General features: G+C 36.7%; 4 protein-coding genes and 1 pseudogene across 6 annotated transcripts; all 5 read right to left on the bottom strand.

Annotated features, from left to right (window-relative positions):
* Positions 1-1,848: 1,848 nt before the first annotated feature.
* Positions 1,849-6,298, bottom strand: LOC110751587 (Galactosyltransferase family protein). Of its 2 annotated transcripts, none has more exons than XM_021952080.2 (8): positions 5,994-6,298; positions 4,750-5,656; positions 4,201-4,436; positions 3,804-4,082; positions 3,136-3,264; positions 2,864-3,040; positions 2,671-2,778; positions 1,849-2,449 (listed from the first exon to the last, which is right to left on the bottom strand). In XM_021952080.2, exons 2-8 carry the CDS (start codon positions 5,516-5,518, stop codon positions 2,243-2,245), a joined length of 1,905 nt encoding a protein of 634 aa, XP_021807772.1. In that variant the 5' UTR covers positions 5,519-5,656; positions 5,994-6,298; the 3' UTR covers positions 1,849-2,242. The 2 variants fall into 2 exon arrangements, with proteins under 2 accessions (XP_021807772.1, XP_021807782.1); XM_021952090.2 differs by having other exon boundaries at positions 4,750-5,635.
* A 418-nt stretch (positions 6,299-6,716) lies between these two features.
* Positions 6,717-9,185, bottom strand: LOC110752304 (zinc finger BED domain-containing protein RICESLEEPER 1-like; annotated as a pseudogene). The gene is made up of 2 exons (XR_015832994.1): positions 9,104-9,185; positions 6,717-8,704 (listed from the first exon to the last, which is right to left on the bottom strand). The product of XR_015832994.1 is annotated as a zinc finger BED domain-containing protein RICESLEEPER 1-like (transcript).
* Positions 9,186-9,901: 716 nt separating this feature from the next.
* On the bottom strand, positions 9,902-12,956 carry LOC110751920 (zinc finger BED domain-containing protein RICESLEEPER 2-like). The gene is made up of 3 exons (XM_021952476.2): positions 12,839-12,956; positions 10,336-12,018; positions 9,902-10,193 (listed from the first exon to the last, which is right to left on the bottom strand). Exon 2 carries the CDS (start codon positions 12,014-12,016, stop codon positions 10,364-10,366), a length of 1,653 nt encoding a protein of 550 aa, XP_021808168.1. The 5' UTR covers positions 12,017-12,018; positions 12,839-12,956; the 3' UTR covers positions 9,902-10,193; positions 10,336-10,363.
* A 1,267-nt stretch (positions 12,957-14,223) lies between these two features.
* On the bottom strand, positions 14,224-15,702 carry LOC110751929 (zinc finger BED domain-containing protein RICESLEEPER 2-like). Its single transcript, XM_021952488.2, has one exon. The coding sequence runs from the start codon at positions 15,700-15,702 to the stop codon at positions 14,224-14,226; it is 1,479 nt and encodes a 492-aa protein (XP_021808180.2).
* Positions 15,703-18,919: 3,217 nt separating this feature from the next.
* Positions 18,920-21,479, bottom strand: LOC110751836 (zinc finger BED domain-containing protein RICESLEEPER 2-like). Its single transcript, XM_021952370.2, has 3 exons — positions 21,413-21,479; positions 19,202-20,839; positions 18,920-19,092 (listed from the first exon to the last, which is right to left on the bottom strand). Exon 2 carries the CDS (start codon positions 20,835-20,837, stop codon positions 19,230-19,232), a length of 1,608 nt encoding a protein of 535 aa, XP_021808062.1. The 5' UTR covers positions 20,838-20,839; positions 21,413-21,479; the 3' UTR covers positions 18,920-19,092; positions 19,202-19,229.
* Between the last annotated feature and the right edge of the window lie 1,321 nt (positions 21,480-22,800).

The following is a 22,800-nucleotide window of genomic DNA, read 5'->3' as shown; positions in this document are numbered from 1 at the left end:
AATACTTGACACGTATTCGTGATGATACACATTTTGAATTAAAATTGTGAGAAAAAATATTTCCTTTCTTTAATGCCTATCTAACAAAAACCATCCCTTTTTTTTTTTTGTTATTATAATCTAACAAAAAGTTAAAAAGAAGCTTAGCCAAAGAGTTAATCAACTATCCATATAGATCCTCGCATATATCTTCGTTGTTATCCCTATCATCATAAGGTGGAGGTTTTTTGTGCACTTTTTGGGTGCTTTGTGGATCATTCAACTTCAAAAAACTAAATTACATACAATTTGTAACTTAAATGGTTAAGAACAGTTATTTCGGTACTCGAAGTTTTGTGTTCGAATCCCTCTTTCTAACATAAATTAAAATGCTAGCAGGTGAGGTTTCTAGATATTAAGCATCATTAATTGGGTGAAAACCTACCAGCCAGTTCAAATTTTAAGATATTTTTGGGTTGGATCTTACACGCGGCAGAACAGAAGCCATGAATAATTTCATACGTGTAAGTTAGGTCATCATAAATTACTATTTTATTCAATAAAAGTTCCTACTGTTTTTTAGCTGAGGTGTAAAAAATTTGTCAAGAAGAGTGTCACCAAAGGAGAATGATGTGTACAAGTTTCTGCGGTACACGTGTCTCAACGAAAATCACTTATATTGCAAAAGTTCTTACCATCCAAGACTTTTGGCATTCTGAATCCTGATTGAAGAAACATACCCGTACTCATCAAACCAACACCTGATTGGCCAATCTTCTGGTTTGCCCAATCCGCACTGGCCAATGCTCATCAACCAGCTGGAAAAATGTCACATCAGCTTAAAAGTATAAAATTAATGTGACTCTTGTCCGTCGACAATAATATATACAATAATTTAGTACCAAAAATAGAAAAAAAAGAGAAAAGAGTTAATACGCGTGGCTTGTGTGAAACACAATGGTAGTGTGCGTGTGCCCTCCTCATTATTTGATCCACAATTGATGGCTCAGAATTGGAAGTTGGGAGCGGTGGCCTTACAGCCACAAGTCAACTTACCATCCTTCTGTTCCCATTATGATACGAGGTCAACTTCATCTAACTAAATTTATCAAAAAAAGGATTTTTAAGAGATTTTTGTAGAAATGTCAGCTTAACTTATACTTCAGTTTCTATTTGTTACATTAAAAGAAAAATTGAAGAGAAATGTCACCTTAATTTTTCAAAATCCATAATTTGTCATTTGGCTTTAACACCATCTAATTTTCCATCCATTTTAAAGGGTATTTCAGTCTTTTTATTTTCAAGAATATTTTTAAAATGGAAAAATCATTATATAAAAAATTTTATTTAAAAAAAATCTCACATTCCCCCATCCCATGTGCGCAACCGGGGGCTCTGACCAACCCCCGCTCACCTTGAAATCCATTCCCCTTTCCCTCTTCACAGCCCTTTCCTCCATTCCCTCTTTCCCTTCCTCCTCCTCTCTCTATCATGGAACACCTATCCTCCACACACAAATTCACTCAGCCCAATTGAACCGAGTCCACCTTTTTCTTCTTCTTTTTTGCCTTTTGGTATTTTTCCATTTGCGTATTGAAAATTTGTGGAGAGAGAGAGAGAGAGAGAGAGAGAGAAGTGGGGAAAGGGGGGGTCTTGTGCGATGTGTTTTGGGGGCGGGTGGGAGAGAAAGGGAGAGAGATATCTCCTTTTTTTCCTTGAAAATGGAAAGACTAAAATACCCTTAAAATAGATGGAAGATGATGTTAAAGTCAGATGACAAATTATGAATTTTGAAAAATTAAGGTGGCATTTCTCTTAAATTTTTCTTTAAGGTGAGAAATTGAAACTGAGGTATAAGTTCACATGACATTTCTACAAAAATCCCGATTTGCATTTTGCTTCATCAACTAAATTATTCGTTCAAATGTCCACATACTCTTTATTATTCGGCAAATTGTCCCACCGTTTGATTTGCCACAAAGAAAGACATTAGGTGTGGAAAACCACCTGAACCTTACTCTAAAATCAGTAAAGAATACAGTTTGATCCAAGAAAACACAGGTTCAGTCCAAAATTTTCATCTCTTCAGGCTGAAGAATATACCTGTACAGTTACAATTTTATCTGATGTTGCCAAGAAAACCCCACAAAAGAGTTAAATTTTGAGTTTTGGTATTTGAATCTGCTTGACATGCAGCTTTCAGCTTTGGTTGTTACATAGAAGAGTGGATCTCACAATAAGGCTCGCATTGCATGGTTGGCATTTACTCACAGCAGACGGGCTCGTGCTCTTTCTGCAGCTTCTCCCAAAGGCACAACACCAACCTTGGACTTTGGTAATGAGCGAGAATGTAATTTGATTCGCATCCGGCACTGTAAAACCTATCATCCGTGACATAATTCACTTCATGACCGCTGTTCTTGAATTGTTCGATCCATATGCCCATTGCAACATCCTCTAGTTTAAAAAGCTGAAAAGTCATAACGCTAACAGGTTAGCCAAGGAATGAGAAAATCAACACACTGCCTGCTGGCCCTGCTCACTTGTCTTTACATGCCCAACTTTGTATTTCAGTGACCAGTCTTAAAAGAAAGCGAAATTCTATTGTCATTTTCTTTTCAAGATAAAGTGACATGTTCTACAAACTTCATGCAGATCCTTAGAGGTTGAATTTTGCATAAGTAATTTTACCTTGAGGTCGCTTTCCTGGTGGCCGTGGACAATGAATTTGGCAATGTCCCGAGAGATAATGTAACCTGGACCATGGGCCCATGGTGGGTACGAAGCATGAGGCCATTCCTGCGCAAAATAACACTCATCAAAATCAAGTCAACGTGCAATAAAGCAAACATTAACCATACAGAAAGAAATTTGATGTGAGTACCTTGTTATCAATATACCACTTGCTGCCTTTCTCCCTATCGGGCGCCGATTCGAAGGCTATAAGACCATACAAGAGACCATTCGTTGCCTTTCCCTTGAGGCTAGAGATCACCTCATCAATTCTAACAAAAGCATCATCATCTGTTTTCATGATATATTTAGCAGGGAGGATCTTGGTCTGCATATTTAAGATAAAGATGATTGATAACTTTTCTAACAATGTATATATTGACAATTCAGTTTGCTGGAACATAATATTTTGTATTGACGTACTCCAAAAATACAAATTGCAATTGTTTTCAAACTGATCAGGCTGTAGTAATCAACAAATGGCATCAATTGGATATCTCCATATGCTTCAGCTTCTCGCCACAGCTCAATATTGACTTGACTGTTCTTGTGCTGCAGGTATGAACAAGTTGTAAACTTTGTTACCAACCAATTTTTTCTGAGCAAGCAATATGTTGATGAATTGCAATTAGAACGCATATATTGGAGTCCCAGGAGTATGTTACATAATGAGATTGTTTCAATTCTGCAAGTTTATAATGTGAGAGTACCAGAACGAAAAAAAGAAGAAGAGGATTTTGACGACCTAGATCTAGGATAAGGACAAAACTAAATCTCACAATTGAGGCACCACCAACACAAGGCAATTCTTGCTGAAGAACTCTTTAGATGATCAAGTGTTCCAGTCTGCATAGTACTGGCATCACAGATGGCCTTTTCAAGCCATAATAATTTCTAAAACACTATGCACACAACTAAAGGAAACCTTATCTTGGCATCAATAAGAGGCAAATTTATGAAAATACTTCAGCTAACAGACAAAACCACAGCCTTTAGACTTCTTATTGGGAAAAACCCGAGGATATTGAAGAATATGAGACCATCTTGGTATGCATAAGCAAATGACTCAGAGTCTGCAACGTTTCACTTACAAGGCCAATGAAAAACCGGACAGCCACATCCCCAGAACGTACAGCCTCGTATTGCATCCAAGCCCTCCTCAATGCCATTCTACGCTCAAAATTATTTCCAGTAGAGAACACTCCAACCAACATCAATAGCCTTTTCTTCAAAGTCGCTGGAGCTTTGAGGTGCTCAACATCAACAACTAAATCATGATCCTCAGAAACAGGCAAGCCTTTAGCTAAGGCAGATAAGAGGTCCAAACCACCAGCCACTTTGACTTTGGTAACTGACCACGGCTCAAGTTTCTACATATGCAAAAAAGCAATGTAGGGTGGAATTATTCACTTTTACCACAATGGAATTGTCTTGCAGAAAACAATTTTCGGGCAATAATCTGTTATTACCAATAAAATCATACCTTACCTCCCCATATGCAAAAGATGTTTCATGCCTTCCATTCACAGTCATGTGAAATCCCTCTAAACCAACCCACAATGTAGCAGTAAAGGGATTCCCTTCAACAAATGGGAAATTAGCACTTCCATAGGCACCTCCCCTGGAAACATTGGTCAACATGTCACTACTAGGCTGACTCGTATTTAGATTTTCTTCCAAGGAGCTTCTGACAGCTTGTTCATTGCAAAGAACAAGTCCATCAACTGTCAAATTCACTAAAATGTGTTAGATTTCTACTTGTAACACCCTTATTCTTAAGTTAAAGAAAAAAAAAGCAGGATATAATAAATAATCTTTATTTGATTAGTATGAAAATAGTGTTATACATTATAACATTTTCGATTAATACAGAGGACAAACAAGTGTTCTAAAGTTATCTCGAGTTTAATTACATTTTTTCATATAATGTGCTCTTCAAGTTTGAGCTACCATAGGATACGAAAAAGCGAGAATGTTCTGGCGAAAGAGTTGGACTTGCAATTCTCATACAGTCTAAAGTCTAAACAGAAAATTTACCTTTCAGGTTGTTAGCAGACCTGTGAGAAGGACATCTTTCCTCTTTGCCCCACCCAAGGTCATGAGTCCAAATATTTTGAACCACAAATGGCTCCTCTGTCATGTTATCACCGGGGAGGCTGACATTGTAATGCAAGATAATAGGAGGCTCAGGCTCTCCTGCAAGTTGGGAGCCTAGAAGTTGAATTTGAAAGCTTCTAGAGTGCCCATCAGGAATGCCAACCAAAGAAATGGAAGAATCGTCAATGAGGCCACAAGGGATTTCAAGAATAACCCCGTCTCTTGACACTATCTTATCAAATGTACTTACAGAGAAAGGGCAATTTTTATCTTCTTGGCTATCACTTTTGCTTAATTTGGAAGCCTTGTCCTTGTCAATTGCAGACAACAAGTCTTTCCACGCCATGGAAGCCTCTTTAACCCCTTGAGCAGTTTCAGGCAAAGCATCAGACCTTGACAGTAGGGGACGCATGTGAGGCCATACAAGCAAGGCCCTTGACCCTTCTTTGAAGATGTCATGTGAAGCAAACAGCTCATTGGGCCCATCAACTTCTATAAAATGGGGTTTCTTATATGATTCTGCTTCTTTTTTCACTTTTATCTCGGACGACGTAATAAAAGAATCATTGGTTGGATGGTTTCCGAAGAAATCAGAAGCCGACTGCTTCGGTGACTGCTTTGGTGGCTCGATTTTGACAATGCTGCAGTAACGAAAAACCAATATCATAGCAAGAGCAATGATAAGCAAGCCTCCGGACCACTTCTTCATTTTGGTTATCTGGTGAACCTGATGCTTAAACAAAACCACATGACCCTTCTAGAGTCCTCTTTGTCTGTAACCCAGGTCGTGAACTGTCATCTTCTGTAGGCTTCTTGCTCTCATTTGCTTGCAAAATGACATTGAATACTACTTTCGATTATTCAATAGCCAATTCACACACACACACACACACACACACACACACACACACACACACAAATAATTCTAAACACAAAATTTATAAAGAAAAATTCGCTCAAGCAAGCCTAATCTAATAGTTGAATTCTCAAAAATAAAAACTTTAGGAAAAAATAAAATAAAAACTTATGCTCCAGCTATACACACAAACACAGAGAATGTCACCAAAATTTGAATCTTCCTAATGAGGGTCTAGTTTTAGTGCCACTATCAAGTATTAATCAAAGCAACGAATGACTGAAAACTCTATAAAGCTTTGAATGAACACAAGCTTACTCGCACATACCTTATATGCTCCTCCAGAACTTGAGCACCTCAAATCTGATTATCTCCCGCAAAAAAGCACCAAAATTTGAAAGGAAATCTGCTGTCTATGCAAAACTTGCAAAGCTTTTAAGAATGGCTCTTCTTCTTCTTCTTCTTCTTCTTCTCCTCAATATGAAAAGATGACCTTGTATTCTGGAAATCAACTTCCAGATACTGCACTCTTCACTGCTAGTAGTAGCATTCTTGATTTTGGAGAGCTCCTAATACGGCGTCGTCTAAGGCGGTTGCCTTGTCAGGTCACAGGTGGAACTTTGCTGTCTTGATTTTTTTGGTAAGTGTCTGATTTTATTATGGGATTTGGGGGGTCGCTATCCAGTGTGTGCAGACGCACCTATCATACTATCGAATTTTGTTCTACCTAAAAAAAAAATTATCGAATTTTAAGCTAATTTTATTCTGGTTAAAAACATATATTTTCAAACCTTTGGAATCAATAAATTTTTTCTTCTTCATTTTTTCCTAATGATTTTATTATTTTTATGGTCCACCACAATAATTTAGGCGTGCGTTACTTGGGCAACTGCTATTAATTGATATGATCATGTTTAATTTAATTAATTAATTTATAATTATCAAGGTTTAAGCTGTTGTTTATATTTATTAATAAAGTTAAGTTGCTTCTTGTAATAAATGAAATAAAAATAAAAGCTATTAGATTTCATCTCTACTTGTAGTCTTGTACAATGCTTCATTCATCAACCAATCAAAATTGCCAGAATTTCCACCACAAGACCCAACTTCAAATCTTGAACAATCTCCATTCTCTAGGAGAATCCATCAAAAAGATACATTCAAACAAAATGATTTTAAAAGTTTAGTCTCCATCATGGAATTCAATTGTAATAAACTTGATGTCCATGCCAATTGCCGTACTAAGCTGATCTGATCCCAATGTCTGTCAGAATAGAGCTAATCACAAGCTAGGCAAGAGCAGCAGAAGGCCGATGAGCACCTGTTCTAGACACTTACTGCACCACAACAAAGAGAAAAATCAAAAGAATCTTATAGTGTATGGTACGGATAAGAAACAGGAGAGCAGAGGAAAATTATGTCCATAACCTGTTACTATTCTTTTAGTGTATGGTACCAGCTTCGAGTACACATCAAGGCATTTCCCAAGTCTGGCTTCAACCGAATTATATGTTCCTTAACTGGCCTTGGTTCGGTATAGAATGCCTCATATGAAGTTGCAAGAGAAACTGGAACAGCCGGAAAATCACGTGCCATTTTGGAAAGGGTAGGATACTTAGCGCCTGTAGTTCTCCACCAAGTCAATGCACTAAAATCCTGGCTCCAAGGTAAGATAGGTTCCTCCAAATAGCAACCCAAGTCTGATTTTTTTCGTAGGCTGATTACTCGATTGGATGAACCGGTAGTAGTCTTTCAACACACCAAAAATATGATTCACATGTGCTGGACTAGAAGACTCCTTCTGAATCGGAATCGGAAGAAGATGAATCACTCATGAAGTTTTCTTTTTCAGGAAAACAAATCACATATTCATCAAAATGTTTGCGGATGGCACCCAAATCAGCTGCAACTTGTGAGTTCCCGTCCCTACCCTTGACTTTAGAACAAACAAATTCTATGTATTTCATCTTAAATCGAGGATCCAGAACTGCAGCTATTGCCAGCAGCAAGAACATGTTGTCCCAATACTTAATAAACTTGTTCAACATGTCCTCGGCTATTGTTCTAATAAAACTATATGAGTCAGTGGACATTTTTGTCAGAATTTCGTGAAGCTCATGGAGGTGATAAAGATAAACATTAGCAGTTAGATGTTTTGTCTCAAATAATGCATTTGATACTTCATATATGCTCCCTACAGTTTTACAAACACCTTCAACTTTCTGCCATTCCTCAGGGGATGGTACATCGTGAAAATCGATTATTTTTTTCGAAGAGAATTCTCCCATTGCCCGCAACTTCAGAGCTTGTTGTAGATCGAAAATTGTGTGATTCCATAAGGGTAATGATTTTACAGAAGAAGACAATCCATGAACTTTGTTGATGATATCTATAATCTTGCCAAACGCATCCTGCACCATTTCACTGACCATTTGGCCACAACAATACACCCGAAACCCACGAAACAGCTGACCATTAAAACAGAGTTCCTTGTTTTCTTGGATATGATTTATCACATGCTCAGCTACACATAAATCATCTTCATCACATGGATCCAAAACACAGCGGAAGTAAAGTACCCACTTTCTCAGTTTCCAATTTTCATCAATAAAATGTGCCGAAAGGCACAAAAACTTATGGAAATTATAGTACTTCAATATCTCCATTGAGAAGCTAATCTGTCCTTCATAATTTCCTAAGTTATCTTTCACTGTCTCTTTCCTTTCCTCATAGACTTTGATGCATTCACTTTCGACCTCTTTGACACTAATCTTAAACAGCGGGTTAAACTTATGTGCCAACTCTCAAAAATACTACCTTCAACCAACTTAGGTGGAACATGAGCAGAGCAAACAAAATTTGCAAAAGCCCTCAGAGCTTTCTGCTCATCAAATTCAAACCCCTCAAACCTTGCATCAGAATCAAACGATATGACATTCACATCGTCGTTGTCGCTACCCCAGCCGTCATTTTCATGATCACACATTCCTTTCGTTTTATAACCAACAGCTTCATCAGCTTCACGAATCCCTGACATATCTAATGAACACAAACTTTTTAGCACCATTTTTCTTTTACAAGTGAAAAATCTAATCTTTCACTTCGTTTCTTTTACATTAACCCCATCATTTTTCTTTGCATTCATGCATGCCAGCATCTATTTACAACTACGGAGCTAAAGCACAAAATAGAATCAATGATGGCGTAAAATCATGGATACCCATTAACAATATAAGCAAAAATCTCGCAATAAACTCTTAAAAACAAAAAAATTTATACACACTCAAAATTATTATAACTAACAAATGAATAAAAGCAAAACATTGTGTAAAGACAAAAAGAAAACCCAGAAAGCGTAATACAGTACAAGAAAGCAAAAAGCGCGTGAACATTGTTTAGAATGTATAAGAAATACACAAACTTGAGATTCAGACAAACCTCGTTTCGGATGGTCGACCAGAGGAAAGAGCTCAGATAGAGAGAGTGAGAGCACAAAGGGGATTTAGGGTTCTGTTAGAACTTGGACGTGGAATTTGACTGAGAGAGAGAAATGGGGATACTTATACTTCATTTTAGCGGGAAAATATTACGGACTAGCCGTACACGCGGCTCCCTTATTTACAAGACACGTCCTTATGTTTGTAAGTAAAAAATATATTTTTGTTGTGTTTGTTTATAATTATATTTTGTTTAAATTATGGTTAATATTTTATCCTTATTTTATAAGTTGTGCCTTTATATATATAGATCATGATCATTTGTTTGTTTGTTTGTTTTTGTTTTTTTTACATTTATAAGGAAGGGGGATTCGAATTGACAGACCTCTTCCAATATTGATAGCAAGTCTCAATAATTGTTGAACAAATTGTTGAAATAAAGAGTAAGAAATCTTCATGAATAAATTCTTGAATTTAATTTTTTTTTAATTACAGTGTTCTTTACAAAACTTCCAAACAGAAGGGGTTGGAAAAAAAGTTTGGGATGCTAAGGATTCAAAAATATGATCAAGTCTTTTTTTTTTTTAATTACAGCCCTGATTTCGATTTCATTTATTTTTGTAACATACTTAGGATAGATAAGTCAGACGAATTTTTGTTCCTAATAAAATTGCTGAGCAGCAAACTCCATCATGTCCATCATCTCTCCACAGAACAGTTCAAAACTACAACGAAATCAAAGTTCAAAACACACAGGATATTGTAATTCCACTTTTACTACATTATGAACCAGTAAAGTTACCAGAATTTCAACCAAAGTGCAATATACAAATGCAGCAATAGGGTAAAATTTAGCATCATATATTCACCCATCTCAAGACATCAAGACAGGACAGCTAGTTTTTACTATCCAAGGGAAACAAATTTACAATACAACAACAGAAAAAGAGAATGTTCAATCTCTGTGATGGAGTTCAGAAGTAATTGCTTTAATGTCTATGTCAATTGCTTAGCTAAACTGAGATTCCCAAGCCTTCCAAAAGTGAGGTAGCCATAAGCTAGGGAAGAGCAGCAAAAAGCAAAAACTGTACCTGTTCTCGACATCAACCACACGCACAAAAAAAGGGGAAAAAAAATCTTGTAAGAATTAAATCATCTTGCAGGATACATATTGAAGATAATTAAGAACAAAAAGAACAAAAAGAACAAAGAAGAAATAGAATTGATAATTACCTGTTAACATTGTATCAGTGCCTGCCTGCTATACCCAGCTTCGAGTACACATCAAGGCATTCATCAAGTCTGGCTTCAAGCAAACTATATGTTCATCAGCTGGCTTTGATACAGTATAGTATACACCATTTCCAGTTGACAGAGACATTGGCATGGCCAAAAAGTCCCGTGCCATCCGGGAAAGGGTAGGGTACGCAGTGCCTGCGGTTCTCCACCAAGACAGTGCATTAAAATCTGGACTCCAAGGTAACACAGGTTCTTCCAAATAGCGATCCAAGTCTGATTTTTTCGCAGGGTGGTCATTTGAACTGATGAACTGCTGGTAGTCCTTCACCACTCTAAAACTGCGTTTCCAACGTCTAGGACGACAAGACTCCCCTTCGGTAGGAAAACGGATCACATAGTCATCAAACAGTTCCTGCATCGCCCACAAAACAATTGCAACTTGTGTCTTTTCGTCCTTACGCTTAACCTCTGAACAAAAGAATTCAATATATCTCATCTTGAATCGAGGATCCAGTGCTGCAGACATTGTCAACAGCAAGAACATGTCATTATCCAAATACTCATAAAACTTTTTCAGCATGTCCTTAACGATTGTTCTATTAAAACTATCTGAGTCAGTGGACATTTTGGTAAGAATTCCGTGAAGCTCATGAAGGTGATAAAGATAAACATTGGGAGTTAGAGGTGTTGTGTAAAATAATGCTTCTGATACTTCATCTATGCTCCCTATAATTTTACAAACACCTTCGACTTTCTTCCATTCCTCTGGGGAAGGTACGTCATTAGAACCAATCACATCTTTGGTAGAGAGTTCTCCTGTAGACCATGACTTCACAGCTTCTTGCAGATTTAACCATATTGTAGACCACAGGGGCTCAGAAGTTTTAAAAGAATGCACCTGCTGAACCTTGCGAACGATATCTTCAATCTTGTCAAATGCATCCTGCACCATTACTCTGAATATTTCCCCACAACAATACACAGGAAGCACTGGATTAAGTTGGAATTCCTTCTTTTCTTGGATGTGCCTTTTAACATGCTCAACCATTTCCTTATAGCACTTCCCATTATTCACAGTGACTGCGCGTATCTTGTTCTCAATGCCCCAATCTTCATATCCGTGAAGGGAATCATCAGACGGACCCGAAACCGAACGAGAACAGAAGCAAAGTACCCGTTTTTCCAGTTTCCAATTCTCATCAACAAAATGTGCGGAAAGGCACAAATAATCACCACAGTAGCGAGGGTCAATGTGATTTTCGCACCTCAGAATGTCCACCGAGAGGCTAATCTGTCCATTAAAGTTACCTAAGATTTTCTTGGTTTCCATTTTCTTTTCCTCATAGACTTCCATGCATTTAGTTTCAACCTCATTGAAACTAGGCTTAAACAGCGGATTAAACATACTATTTGACCGTATAATATCTCCAGCCCATTCTGGTTGAACTTCTCCAGCCCATTCAGGTTGAACTGCTCCAGAGCAAATCAACTCTGCAAGAGTCCTTAAATCTTTCTGCTGGTCATATTCGACTTCCTTCTTGACCTTCGTATCTGAAACTGATGAAAAGGAACTCACATCCTTGCTATGACCACTGCTAGAATTCTCTTCATTAGAATCAGATATTCCATTCTTTGCAGACCCAGTAACTTCATAAGCTTCAGGAACCCCATACATATCTTAAAAAACCCAAAATTCTAATAAGCACCACAGCAACCTCATTTTGTTCTACTAAATCATGTATGCAGTCTATTTCTGGTTTTGCATTTTGGAGTTAAAAGTACCCAAGAAAAGGAATCTTGGCGTACAATCATGGATACCCATCAACAATATAACCAAGAATCTTATTAAAAACACACACTTTATTCACCCACTGAACAGAGAACTCAAAGATATTATAAAGAACGAAAGAGAAATAACAAAATAGGCAAAAATGATCACATTGGACCCGAGAATGAGAGAATAAGGCAGACCCAGAACGAAGAAACATAAAAAGCATAACACATAATGACAGCAGATCAGAAGAAGCAAAATGCTTGTTATCTTGCCCTACAATCATGGATACCCATGAACAATATAGCCAAGAATCGTACAGTGAATTCTTAAAAACACAAACTTTATTCACCCACTGAGAAGAAAACTCAAAGATTATAAGCAAGAATCTTACAGTGAATTCTTAAAAACACAAACTTTATTAACCCACAGAGAAGAAAACTCAAAGATTATAACCAAAAATCTTACAGTAAATTCTTAAAAACACAAACCTTATTCATCCACTGGACAGAGAACTCAAAGATAATATACAGAATGAAAGAGATATTAAAAAAAAAACGCAAAAATGATCTGAGAGTGAGAGAATAAGGCAGACCCAGAACAAAGAAACATAGAAAGCATAACACATAATGACAGTAGAAGAAGCGAAATGCTTGTAATCGCCATTTCAAGAGTTGATTTTGATAAGAGAACGATAAAGATACAATCTTGAGTTGAAGGCCTAACCTCCTTAGCATCGAGTAGCCCAGATGAGGAAGGAACTGAGGACAAGGGAGTTTTGGCGTTCTGTGGGAAATGCAATAGACTGGGAGAGAAACAGACAGAGTATGAGTTATGAGTTGCTTAGCGCGAAAGTAAGAATAAAATGCATCAGAACCGTTATTTATAACACATGCCACAATTTTTCTTTCGGTATTTCACAAACAAACATACCCTGAAAATACGGCAGGTGCGCTATTTGGCAAATTTCTTTAAAAACATACCCTGAAAATTTGGGCCATTTTATATATATTTTTTTGGTCTTTTTCTCAATAATACTCGAAAAATTAACAAAATATATCTAGGGTTGGCTAAATAATTTTGTTTCAGCAACATTACATAAACTATTGTTGTTGTTTTGTAAGTTTTTCAAAGAGTTATAAACTGGTTCGCCCTTGTTGCAAAATTTTGAAAAAACGTATATTATTCGTGAAAAATACGCTATAATAAGTGAATAACGCGTTTGCACAAAGTGAGTTTTCTTCTTATATGAAACAAAGAAGTATTTGAGTAAGAAATCTTGTGTGTTTTGACGGGGAAAAAAGGAGCCAGAAATCTTCATGAAAAAACTGTTGAGTTTCGTTTTTTATGACAATTCCAAGCCACAACCTTAAATCTAAATAAATTGGAAGTAAAAAAATGTATTACAGACCTTTCTGGTGGCGTATATGTTGTTTCCAATATAGAATTTTTGTTTTTATTTATTTTTTAACATACGAAAAATTCAGGGTCAGGCAAGGTAGCCCCCAATTAGGCATCAAGTCAGATGAATTTTTTGCTTCTAATATCATGGCTGGTAGCTTCCAATTTAGATTTGTGATCCAATAGAAGCATGATATTATAATTGAGCAACACATTCCACCATGCTCTCTCTTTTCAACAGAGCAGTTCAAAACTACAATGAAATCAAAACACACACATAAGGGCAATAAGGTAAACTTCAGCATCATCTATTCAACCATCTCTAGTCTAGACATCAAGACAACTAGTTTTTACCATCCAGGGGAAACAGATCCAAAGTAAGTTACAATACAACAACACAAAAATGTTCAATCTGTATAATGGAGTTCAGAAGTAACTGGTTTAATGTTTATGTCAATTGCTTAGCTAAACTGAGATTCCCAAGCCTTCCAAAAGTGATGCAGCCATAAGCTAGGGAAGAGCAGCAGAAATCAAAAACTGTACCTGTTCTCGACATCAAGCACACACGCAAAAAAAGGGGAAACAAATCTTGTGAGAATTAAATCCTCTTGCAGGATACATATTGAAGATAATTAAGAACAAAAAGAACAAAGAAGAAATAATATTCATAATTACCTGTTAACATTGTATCTTTGCCTGCCCAGTGCCTACTATACCCAGCTTCGAGTACACATCAAGGCATTCATCAAGTCTGGCTTCAACCAAACTAAATGATCATCAGCTGGCTTTGGTACAGTATAGTATGCCTCAATTTGACTTGCAAGAGAAACTGGAATGGCTAAAAAATCACGTGCCATCCGGGATAAGGTAGGGTACTCAATGCCTACAATTCTCCACCAAGCCAATGCATTAAAATCCTTACTATTACATAAGACAGGTTGTTCCAAATAGCAATCCAAGTCTGATTTTTCTTCAGAGTGATCATTCAAATGGATGAACTGCTGGTAGTCTTGCAACGGAAAACGGACCACATATTCATCAAACAGTTTGTGAATGGCCCCCAAAACAACTGCAACTTGTGAGTTTCCGTTCCTATCCTTAACTTTTGAAAAAAGAAATTCAATATATCTCATCTTCAATCGAGGATCCAGTGCTGCAGATATTGCCAACAGCAAGAACATGTCATCCCAATACTTATCAAACTTTTTCGACATGTCCTCAACTACTATTCTATTAAAACTATCTGAGTCAATGGACGCTTTGGCCAGAATTTTGGGAACCCAATGCAGGTGATAAAGATATACATTGGGAGTTAGAGGTGTTGTGTAAAATAATGCTTCTGATACTTCATCTATGTTCTCTAAAATTTTACAAACACCTTCAACTTTCTTCCATTCCTCTGGGGAAGGTACGTCATTAGAACCAATCACATCTTTGGTAGAACATGACTTCACAGCTATTTGCAGGTCTGCCAATTTGAGAAACCAGAAGGGGTAATCAATATTAAAAGTATACACCTGACGAACCTTGTGAACAATATCTTCAATCTTGTCAAATGCATCCTGCACCATTACACTGATCATTTCCCCACAACAATACACACGAAACAGCTTAACATTATTTTCTTGGATGCGCCTTTTCACAAACTCAACCAATTCATTATTGCAATTATCATTTTTCAGAGTGAGTGCGGAGATCTTGTTCTCAATGCCCCAATCTTCAAGCGTCGTTAAAATGCCCCAATCTTCATATTTGTGAAGGGAATCATCAGATGGACCCGAAACCGAAACCGAAATAGAAGAAAACTGAAGTACCCACTTTTTCAGTTCCCAATTCTCATCAATAAAATGTGCTGAAAGGCACAAATAATCACCGCAGCAGCTAGGGTCAAAGTAACTTTCACACCTCAGAATGTCCACCGAGAGGCTAATCTGTCCATCAAAGTTTCCTAAGATTTTCTTGGTTTCCATTTTCATTTTCTCAAAGACTTCCATGCATTCAGTTTCAACCTCATTGAAACTAGGCATAAACAGCGGGCTGAACTTACCTATTGAGTGTAAGGAATCAAAATCTTGAGTCCATTTAGGTGGAACTTCTTCAAAGCAAAGCAACTCTGCAAGAGTCCTTAAATCACTTTGCTGATCATCTTCAAGTACCACCTCCTCATTGCCCTTCGTATCCCCAGCCATATCTAACAAACACAAATTCTAATAAGCACCATTTTGTTATACTAAATCATATATTTGTGGTTTTGCGTTTTGGAGTTAAAAGTAGCCAAGAAAAGAAATCTTGGCCTACAATCATGGATACCCATCAACATTATAACCAAGAATCTTACAGTGAATTCTTAAAAACACAAAATTTATTCAACCACTGAGAAGAGAACTCAAAGGTTATGTACAAAAACGATGACAGTGAATCTGACAGTGAACAAAGAAACATAGAAAGCATAACACATAATGACAGTAGATGAAGCAAAATGCTTGTAATCGCTATTTCAAGAGTTGATTTTGATAAGAAAACATAAAGATACAATCTTGAGTTGAAGGCCTAACCTCCTTTGCTTCGAGTAGCCCAGAGGAAGAAGGAACTGAGGAGAAGGGAGTTTTGGCGTTCTGTGGGAAATGAAATGGACTGGGAGAGAAACAGAGTATGAGTTATGAGTTGCTTAGAGCGAAAGTATGAATGAAATGTATCAGAACCGTAATACGTGGCTATTACGACAAAATAATCGATCCACAGACCAAAAGAAAAGAACTTTGGCAACTACGTGAAAGTGTATTAATTCAAATGACAAACTCTAAAGCAAACCTGTCTCTGTCGGCTTTGAATAAACTTCTTATCAAATGATAAGGCAGCCGTGCCCTTGCTCATGTGTCGAGTGAAACTCTCATATAACGGGGAATAGCACTATTTCCGGCAAATAATGCAATGACGCATAGGATAACTTTTTCATGTGTCATGTGTTATTAATTGGGAATAGCAAAACAGTGTCATCCCCGTTACATCTTTTCAAATGTTTGAAATAGCAATACTAATCATTGAACTCTGCCTCATGCATACGTTCTCATGAAACCTTTGATTTATCCTCACCTGAATAACAAATGTAAATACATGATGCAAGAACAGTCCACCACGTATGTATTGCAAACTCAGATGAAGAGTTTATAAAGTATGCGATGCAAAGGTAAAAGTCATCTACGATCTACCAAATACATATTTTCAAGTACGTTTTCCCCTAAAAAAGCATTCAACACCGAGACTTTGTTAATGAGCCTTCACATTCCTATTTGGCAAATTTCTGAAAAGCTTACACTGAAAAATTGGGCCATTTTGTTTATATAAAAAATAAATAAATAAAAAACTTGTTTGTCTAAATTTGATTTATTTAGTCTTTTTGTTCAATAATACGTGAAAAATATAAATAAAAAAGGCTTAAATGCTAAAACAGTCCCTGTGTATTAGCCTATTGGCCAATTTAGCCCCTGTGTTTTTAATTTGGCCAATTTAGTCCTCGTGTTTAGCACAGTTAGCCAATGTGACTCCGTCATAGAAAATCTGTTAAGTTATGAGGTGTCTGAAGAGCCCACTTTTTTTCTTAGAATAATTTTTGAATAATTGTTTTTTTCATTTAATTAAAATACGAAGAAGAAAAAAACAAAACTCTCTCGCTCTACCTTTCTCCTTCCCCAACCTAAGTCCCACTACTTTTTCCCTTCACTTATTGCCCAGATGTGAATTCCAATTTTTATTCATAAAAAGATTCTTGTTACGTGGTCTGCAAGGGCGGGGGTGAGGGGCTGGTAGGTTTTATGTATTTTTGGAGTGGGAGGATTAGAGTTCGGATCAGAGGTGGATGGGGCTTGGGGTTGGGGCTTTTGGGTGTGGGTGGGGAAAGTAGCTGAGGTGGGTTGTTGCTGGGGAGAAAGGGAGGAGAGAACCGTGCTGCTGTTGAGATCCTTTGGGTTTTAAGTTCTTTCAGATTTTAAATTTTATTTCTTAATTATTTAGTTCTGAAATTGAATTCTAAAATTTATATATATTTTTATTAATATCTTAACAAAAATTTAACGGATTGGATCACATTGGCTAACGGTGCTAAACACAATGACCAAATTAGCCAAATTGTAAACACAAGGACTAAATTGACCAACGGGCTAAAACACATGGACCATTTTAGCATTTAAGCCAATAAAAAATCCAAATAATATGTATTATTGCAAAACAAGGGCGGAAGCCGAAATTTATCCCGGCATGGGCTAAATTTTTTTTGTTTCTTTCAACAACATTACGCAAACTAATGTTGTTGTTTTGTAAGTTTTTCAAAGAGTGCACTGGGTTATAGCACGAGAAACACTTGTGTGACATGGGGATCACATTGTTTTGCTATTCGCGGCCAATCACAACATGTTATGCTTGATAATTTTTTACGTGACATTCTGTCATTGGATGGGAATAGCAAAATAGTGGTATTCCTGTTTCACACAAATTTGTCTACAATAGCATATGAGAGCCATAAATTGGTTCTGCCCTTTTTACAAAATTTTGAAAAAACGTGTATTATTCGTGAAAAAAAGTACATAAGTACACTAAAATATGTGAATAACATGTTTGCATTAAAAAAAAAATCGTATTCTTCCGTATTTTTAGAAGTGGGATAATTGATACCATGTATTTTAAATCTAATGTAAATATTTAATAAAAGTAGGATAATTGACAGTGAAGGGGATTAAAAGTGGGATAATTGATAATTGCCAAGTACCATGTATTTTAAATCTAATTTAAATGTCTTTTAAATAATAGGGGTTTAGTGACAAATATACTATATATATGAAACAAAGAAGTATCTGAGAAAGAAATCTTGTGTGTTGTTCTGGTCAAGAAAATCTTCATGATCAAACTAGTTTAATTTTTTATTACGATTCCAAGCCACGACCTTAAGTCTAAATGTTGGAAACCCAAGAGAATTGAGCACACAAATAATTCTCTAATCTGTTTTTGAAATTTTGTAGTTAGAAGGAATCCCCTACGTCCATCATTCGAATGTCCCCCAAGGTAATACTTACTATTATTTTTTGGACCTTAAATTAAATTAGAATGACATTGGTTTTGCTCAAAAAAACCAAAAGAGAAAGAGAAAAAGAAAAAAAATTTGGTAAAACTTTTAAGTTAAGCATTCAAATGTTCATAAACATAACGTTGAATTTAATATAAAACTTTCAAACAGAAAAAGGTTGGAAAAACCGTTTGGGGTTTCACTTGTCTTCCAAGAGAATATGACCTTTCTGGTGGTGTCGTCTCGTATATGTTGTTTCCAAGGCATGTTTTTTTGGAAAAGATCAAGTCAGATGAATTTTACGCTTCTAATATCATTAGCTGGTAGCTTCCATCATATTGAGCATGATATTGAGCAACACATTCCATCATCTTTCCAATAGAACAATTCAAAACTACAATGGAGTTCAAAAGTAACTGGTTTTAATGCCCAAGTCAATGGCTTAGCTATTCTGATTCCCAAGCCTTCCAAAAGTGAGGCAGCAATAAGCTAAGGAAGAGCAGCGAAAAATAAAAAACTGTACCTGTTCTCGACATCAAGCACACGCACGAAAAAAGGGGGAAAAAAGTTTAGTGAGAATTAAATAATCTTGAAAATAATTGAGAACAAAAGGAAATAGTATTGATAATTACCTGTTAACATTCTATCAGTGCCTGCCTACTATACCCAGCTTCGAGTACACATCAAGGCATTCATCAAGTCTGGCTTCAAGCAAACTATATGTTCATCAGCTGGCTTTGGTACAGTATAGTATGCCTCACTTTGAGTTGCAAGAGAAACTGGAATGGCTAAAAAATCACTTGCCATCCGGGAAAGGGTAGGGTACTTAGCGCTTGCGGTTTTCCACCAAGCCAATTCATTAAAACCCGGACTGGGAGGTAAGATAGGTTGTTCCAAATAGCAATCCAAGTCTGATTTTTCTTTAGGGTGATCATTCAAATGGATGAACTGCTGTTTGTATTGCAATGGAAAACGGACCACATATTCATCAAACAGTTTGTGAATGGCCCCCAAAACAACTGCAACTTGTGAGTTTCCATTCCAATCCTTAACTTCTGAACAAACAAATTCAATATATCTCATCTTCAATCGAGGATCCAGTGCGGCAGATATTGCCAACAGCAAGAACATGTCATCCCAATACTTATCAAACTTTTTCAACATGTCCTCAACTACTGTTCTATTAAAACTATCTGAGTCAATGGACATTTTGGCCAGAATTTTGCGAAGCTCAAGCAGGCTACAAAGATGAACATTGGGAGTTAAAGGTGTTTCGTTGAAGAATGCACTTTTTGTCACTTCATATATGCTCTCTACAATTTTACAAACACCTTCAACTTTCTTCCATTCCTCTGGGGAAGGCACGTTATGAGAGTGAGTCACATCTCTGGAAGAGAGATTTCCCTGAGACCATAACTTCAAAGCTTCTTGCAGGTTTAACAATTTAAGAAACCACATGGGGTAATCAGTTTTAAAAGTATACACCTGACGAACCTTGTGAACTATATCTGCAATCTTGTCAAACGCATCCTGCACCATTACGCTGATCATTTCCCCACAACAATACACACAAAACAGCTTACCATTAAGTTGGAGTTCCATCTTTTCTTGGATGTGCGTTTTCAGAAACTCAACCAATTCATTATTGCAATTATCATTTTTCACAGTGAGTGCGGAGAACTTGTTCTCAATACCCCAATCTTTAAGCGACCTTAAAATGCCCCAATCTTCATATTTGTGAAGGGAATCATCCGATGGACCCGAAACCGAAATAGAACAGAAGTGAAGTACCCAATTATTCAGTTTCCAATTCTCATCAATAAAATGTGCGGAAAGGCACAAATAATCACCGCAGCAGCTAGGGTCAAAGTAACTTTCACACCTCAGAATTTCAACCGAAAGGCTAATCTGCCCATCAAAGTTTCCTAAGATTTTCTTGGTTTCCATTTTCTTTTTCTCAAAGACTTCCATGCATTCAGTTTCAATCTCATTGAAAATAGGCTTAAACAGGGGGCTGAACTCACCTAAGCCTGCATAATCAATATTTTCAAACCATTTAGGTGGAACTTCTTCAAAGCAAATCAACTCGGCAAGAGTCCTTAAATCACTTTGCTGATCATCTTCAAGTACCTCCTCAGTGCCCTCCGTATCTGAAACTGATGAAATGGAATTCACATCCTTGCTATGACCACTGCCGCTATTTTTATGATCAGATATTCCATTCTTTGAAGACCCAATAACGTTGTTAGCTCCAGGAACCCCAGCCATATCTAACAAACACAAAATTATTAGCACCATTCATAGCAAGCCCATCTTTTTTTTTTTCCACTAAATCAAGTATGAAGTTGAAAGTACTCAAGAAAAGAATTCTTTCCGTACAATCATGGATAGCTCCAGGAAGGAACCCCAGCCATATCTAACAACCACAAATTTTTTAGCACCATTCATAGCAACCCCATCTTATTTTTTTTCCACTAAATCATGTATGAAGTCGAAAGTACTCAAGAAAAAACTCTTTCCGTACAATCATGGATACCCATGAACAATATAACCAAAAATCTTGCAGTGAAGTCTTAAAAACACAAACTTTATTCACCCAATGAACAGCAAACTCAAAGATAAGATAACGAACGAAAGAATAATAACAAAACACACAAAATAGTGACCATATTGGTAAGCAAATAGACCCGAAAATGAGAGAAGAAGCCAGACCCAGAACAAAGAAACATAAAAAGCATAACACATAATGACAGTGGAGGAAGCAAAATGCATGGAATCGTTATTTCAACTGTTGATTTTGATAAGAGAACAATAAAGATACAATCTTGAGATGAAGGCCTAACCTCCTTTGCGTCGGGTCGGCGAGAGGAAGCAGGAAGTGAGGAAGGAGGAGCCAAAGGGACTTTTGGGTTTCTGTGGGAAATGAAATAGACTCTCAGAGAAACAGTGTGTGAGTGAGTTATGAGTTGCTTAGCGCGAAAGTTAGAATGATCAGCATCAGAACCGTACACGTGGATAAGCTTATTGATAAGACATGCATTAAATTTTCTTTTGTGGTATAGGACAAAACATGTCTTTTCATTTTCTCGCTTCTTCTTTGTAACCTTTTTTGTTTAAAACTGGGAAACCAAACCATATTTTTTTTCCCAAAATAAAAAAATCAATTTCTGTAGACAAATCCCTAGTTCTTACATAAAAGATGCATACATTACCTTTCTCGTATGTTTAAAAGAAGGGAAAATGTTATTTTGACAATGCTCCTATGTGTGCTAATGATGCTTTGGTAGATGACCTCTTAGTGGTCTCTCGCTCTTGTCAGATTTCTCTTGCTAATTTTGTAGTTGTTTGTTTATCCCCATTTCAACCAAAAAAAAAAAAAAAGGAAAAATGTTAGGTTTATCATATTTATATATCATATTATGTACTCATTAGTATAGTGATTTGGAACAATTGCTCCTCTAGGCAAGGTTTTGGGTTCGAGTTCTAACACTCGTGTAGTGTGTGTGAGTTTAGCATATTATCGTCTCTCTTAATAGGAAAGATCCTCCAAAAGAAAAAGAAAAAAACTCACATTGTGTACCACTTTTCCAATAGAAGTGGAGCCCACTAATACAATGGGGCTCACATCTATTAAAGAAGTTATACACAATTTGGTATATCAATGCAGTAAGCCTAACATTTTCCTTAAAAGAAGGGTTAGGCGATTGTTTAGACTAAAAAATAAAGAGGAATAGGCGATTGCCACCAAACTTGAAAGTTGTCACATGGCTATGTTTCAATTCAATATACTTGCTCCAAAATGCATGGCTAGAGCCTAGACTGACTGAGAGAGAAACACAGTATATGGGCAGGTTGCTTGCGTTATGGTTCAGTTTAGCGGGAGAGTAAAGAGGACAGCACCAGCACCGTACACGCGGCTACGTTACATTAGGGTGAATCCAACTCTTCACCTATCACAATCGTAATCTAATTATTTCATCACATAATTTAATGTCGTGAAGTTTTTGTTGTTGAAGTTATTGTGTTTTTTGGCTGTTCACCACTTCACCTTCTGCATGAAAATAAATTGGCGTCCAATCTCTTAGGCATATAAATGTAAAATAATTGTAGGCAATCATGCTTAAAAATATCAGAAAATTTTAGTAATGCCATGCAACATGAATCCCATCCCACCAGATGCCAAACCATTTCTCTTTATTTTTCTTTTTGATACAAGAGATATTCATTGTGC

This window comes from Prunus avium, chromosome 1, assembly GCF_965620075.1.
Source record: "Prunus avium chromosome 1, drPruAviu1.hap1.1, whole genome shotgun sequence".
In the NCBI taxonomy this organism is placed as follows: Eukaryota; Viridiplantae; Streptophyta; class Magnoliopsida; order Rosales; family Rosaceae; genus Prunus; species Prunus avium.
Note: the sequence above shows the minus strand (reverse complement) of the source record. Positions and strands in the feature narration are given on the sequence as shown.

Excerpts from the sequence above, each read along its gene's own strand:
- LOC110751587 (XM_021952080.2), bottom strand. The coding sequence starts at position 5,518 with ATGAAGAAGTGGTCCGGAGGCTTGCTTATCATTGCTCTTGCTATGATA. Across the intron at positions 3,041-3,135 it reads TTGCAATTTGTATTTTTGGA|ACCAAGATCCTCCCTGCTAA; the intron begins GTACGTCAATAC and ends TTAAATATGCAG. Across the intron at positions 2,450-2,670 it reads ACCAGGAAAGCGACCTCAAG|CTTTTTAAACTAGAGGATGT; the intron begins GTAAAATTACTT and ends ATGACTTTTCAG.
- LOC110751836 (XM_021952370.2), bottom strand. The coding sequence starts at position 20,837 with ATGGCTGGGGTTCCTGGAGCTAACAACGTTATTGGGTCTTCAAAGAAT.
- LOC110751920 (XM_021952476.2), bottom strand. The coding sequence starts at position 12,016 with ATGTATGGGGTTCCTGAAGCTTATGAAGTTACTGGGTCTGCAAAGAAT.
- LOC110751929 (XM_021952488.2), bottom strand. The coding sequence starts at position 15,702 with ATGGCTGGGGATACGAAGGGCAATGAGGAGGTGGTACTTGAAGATGAT.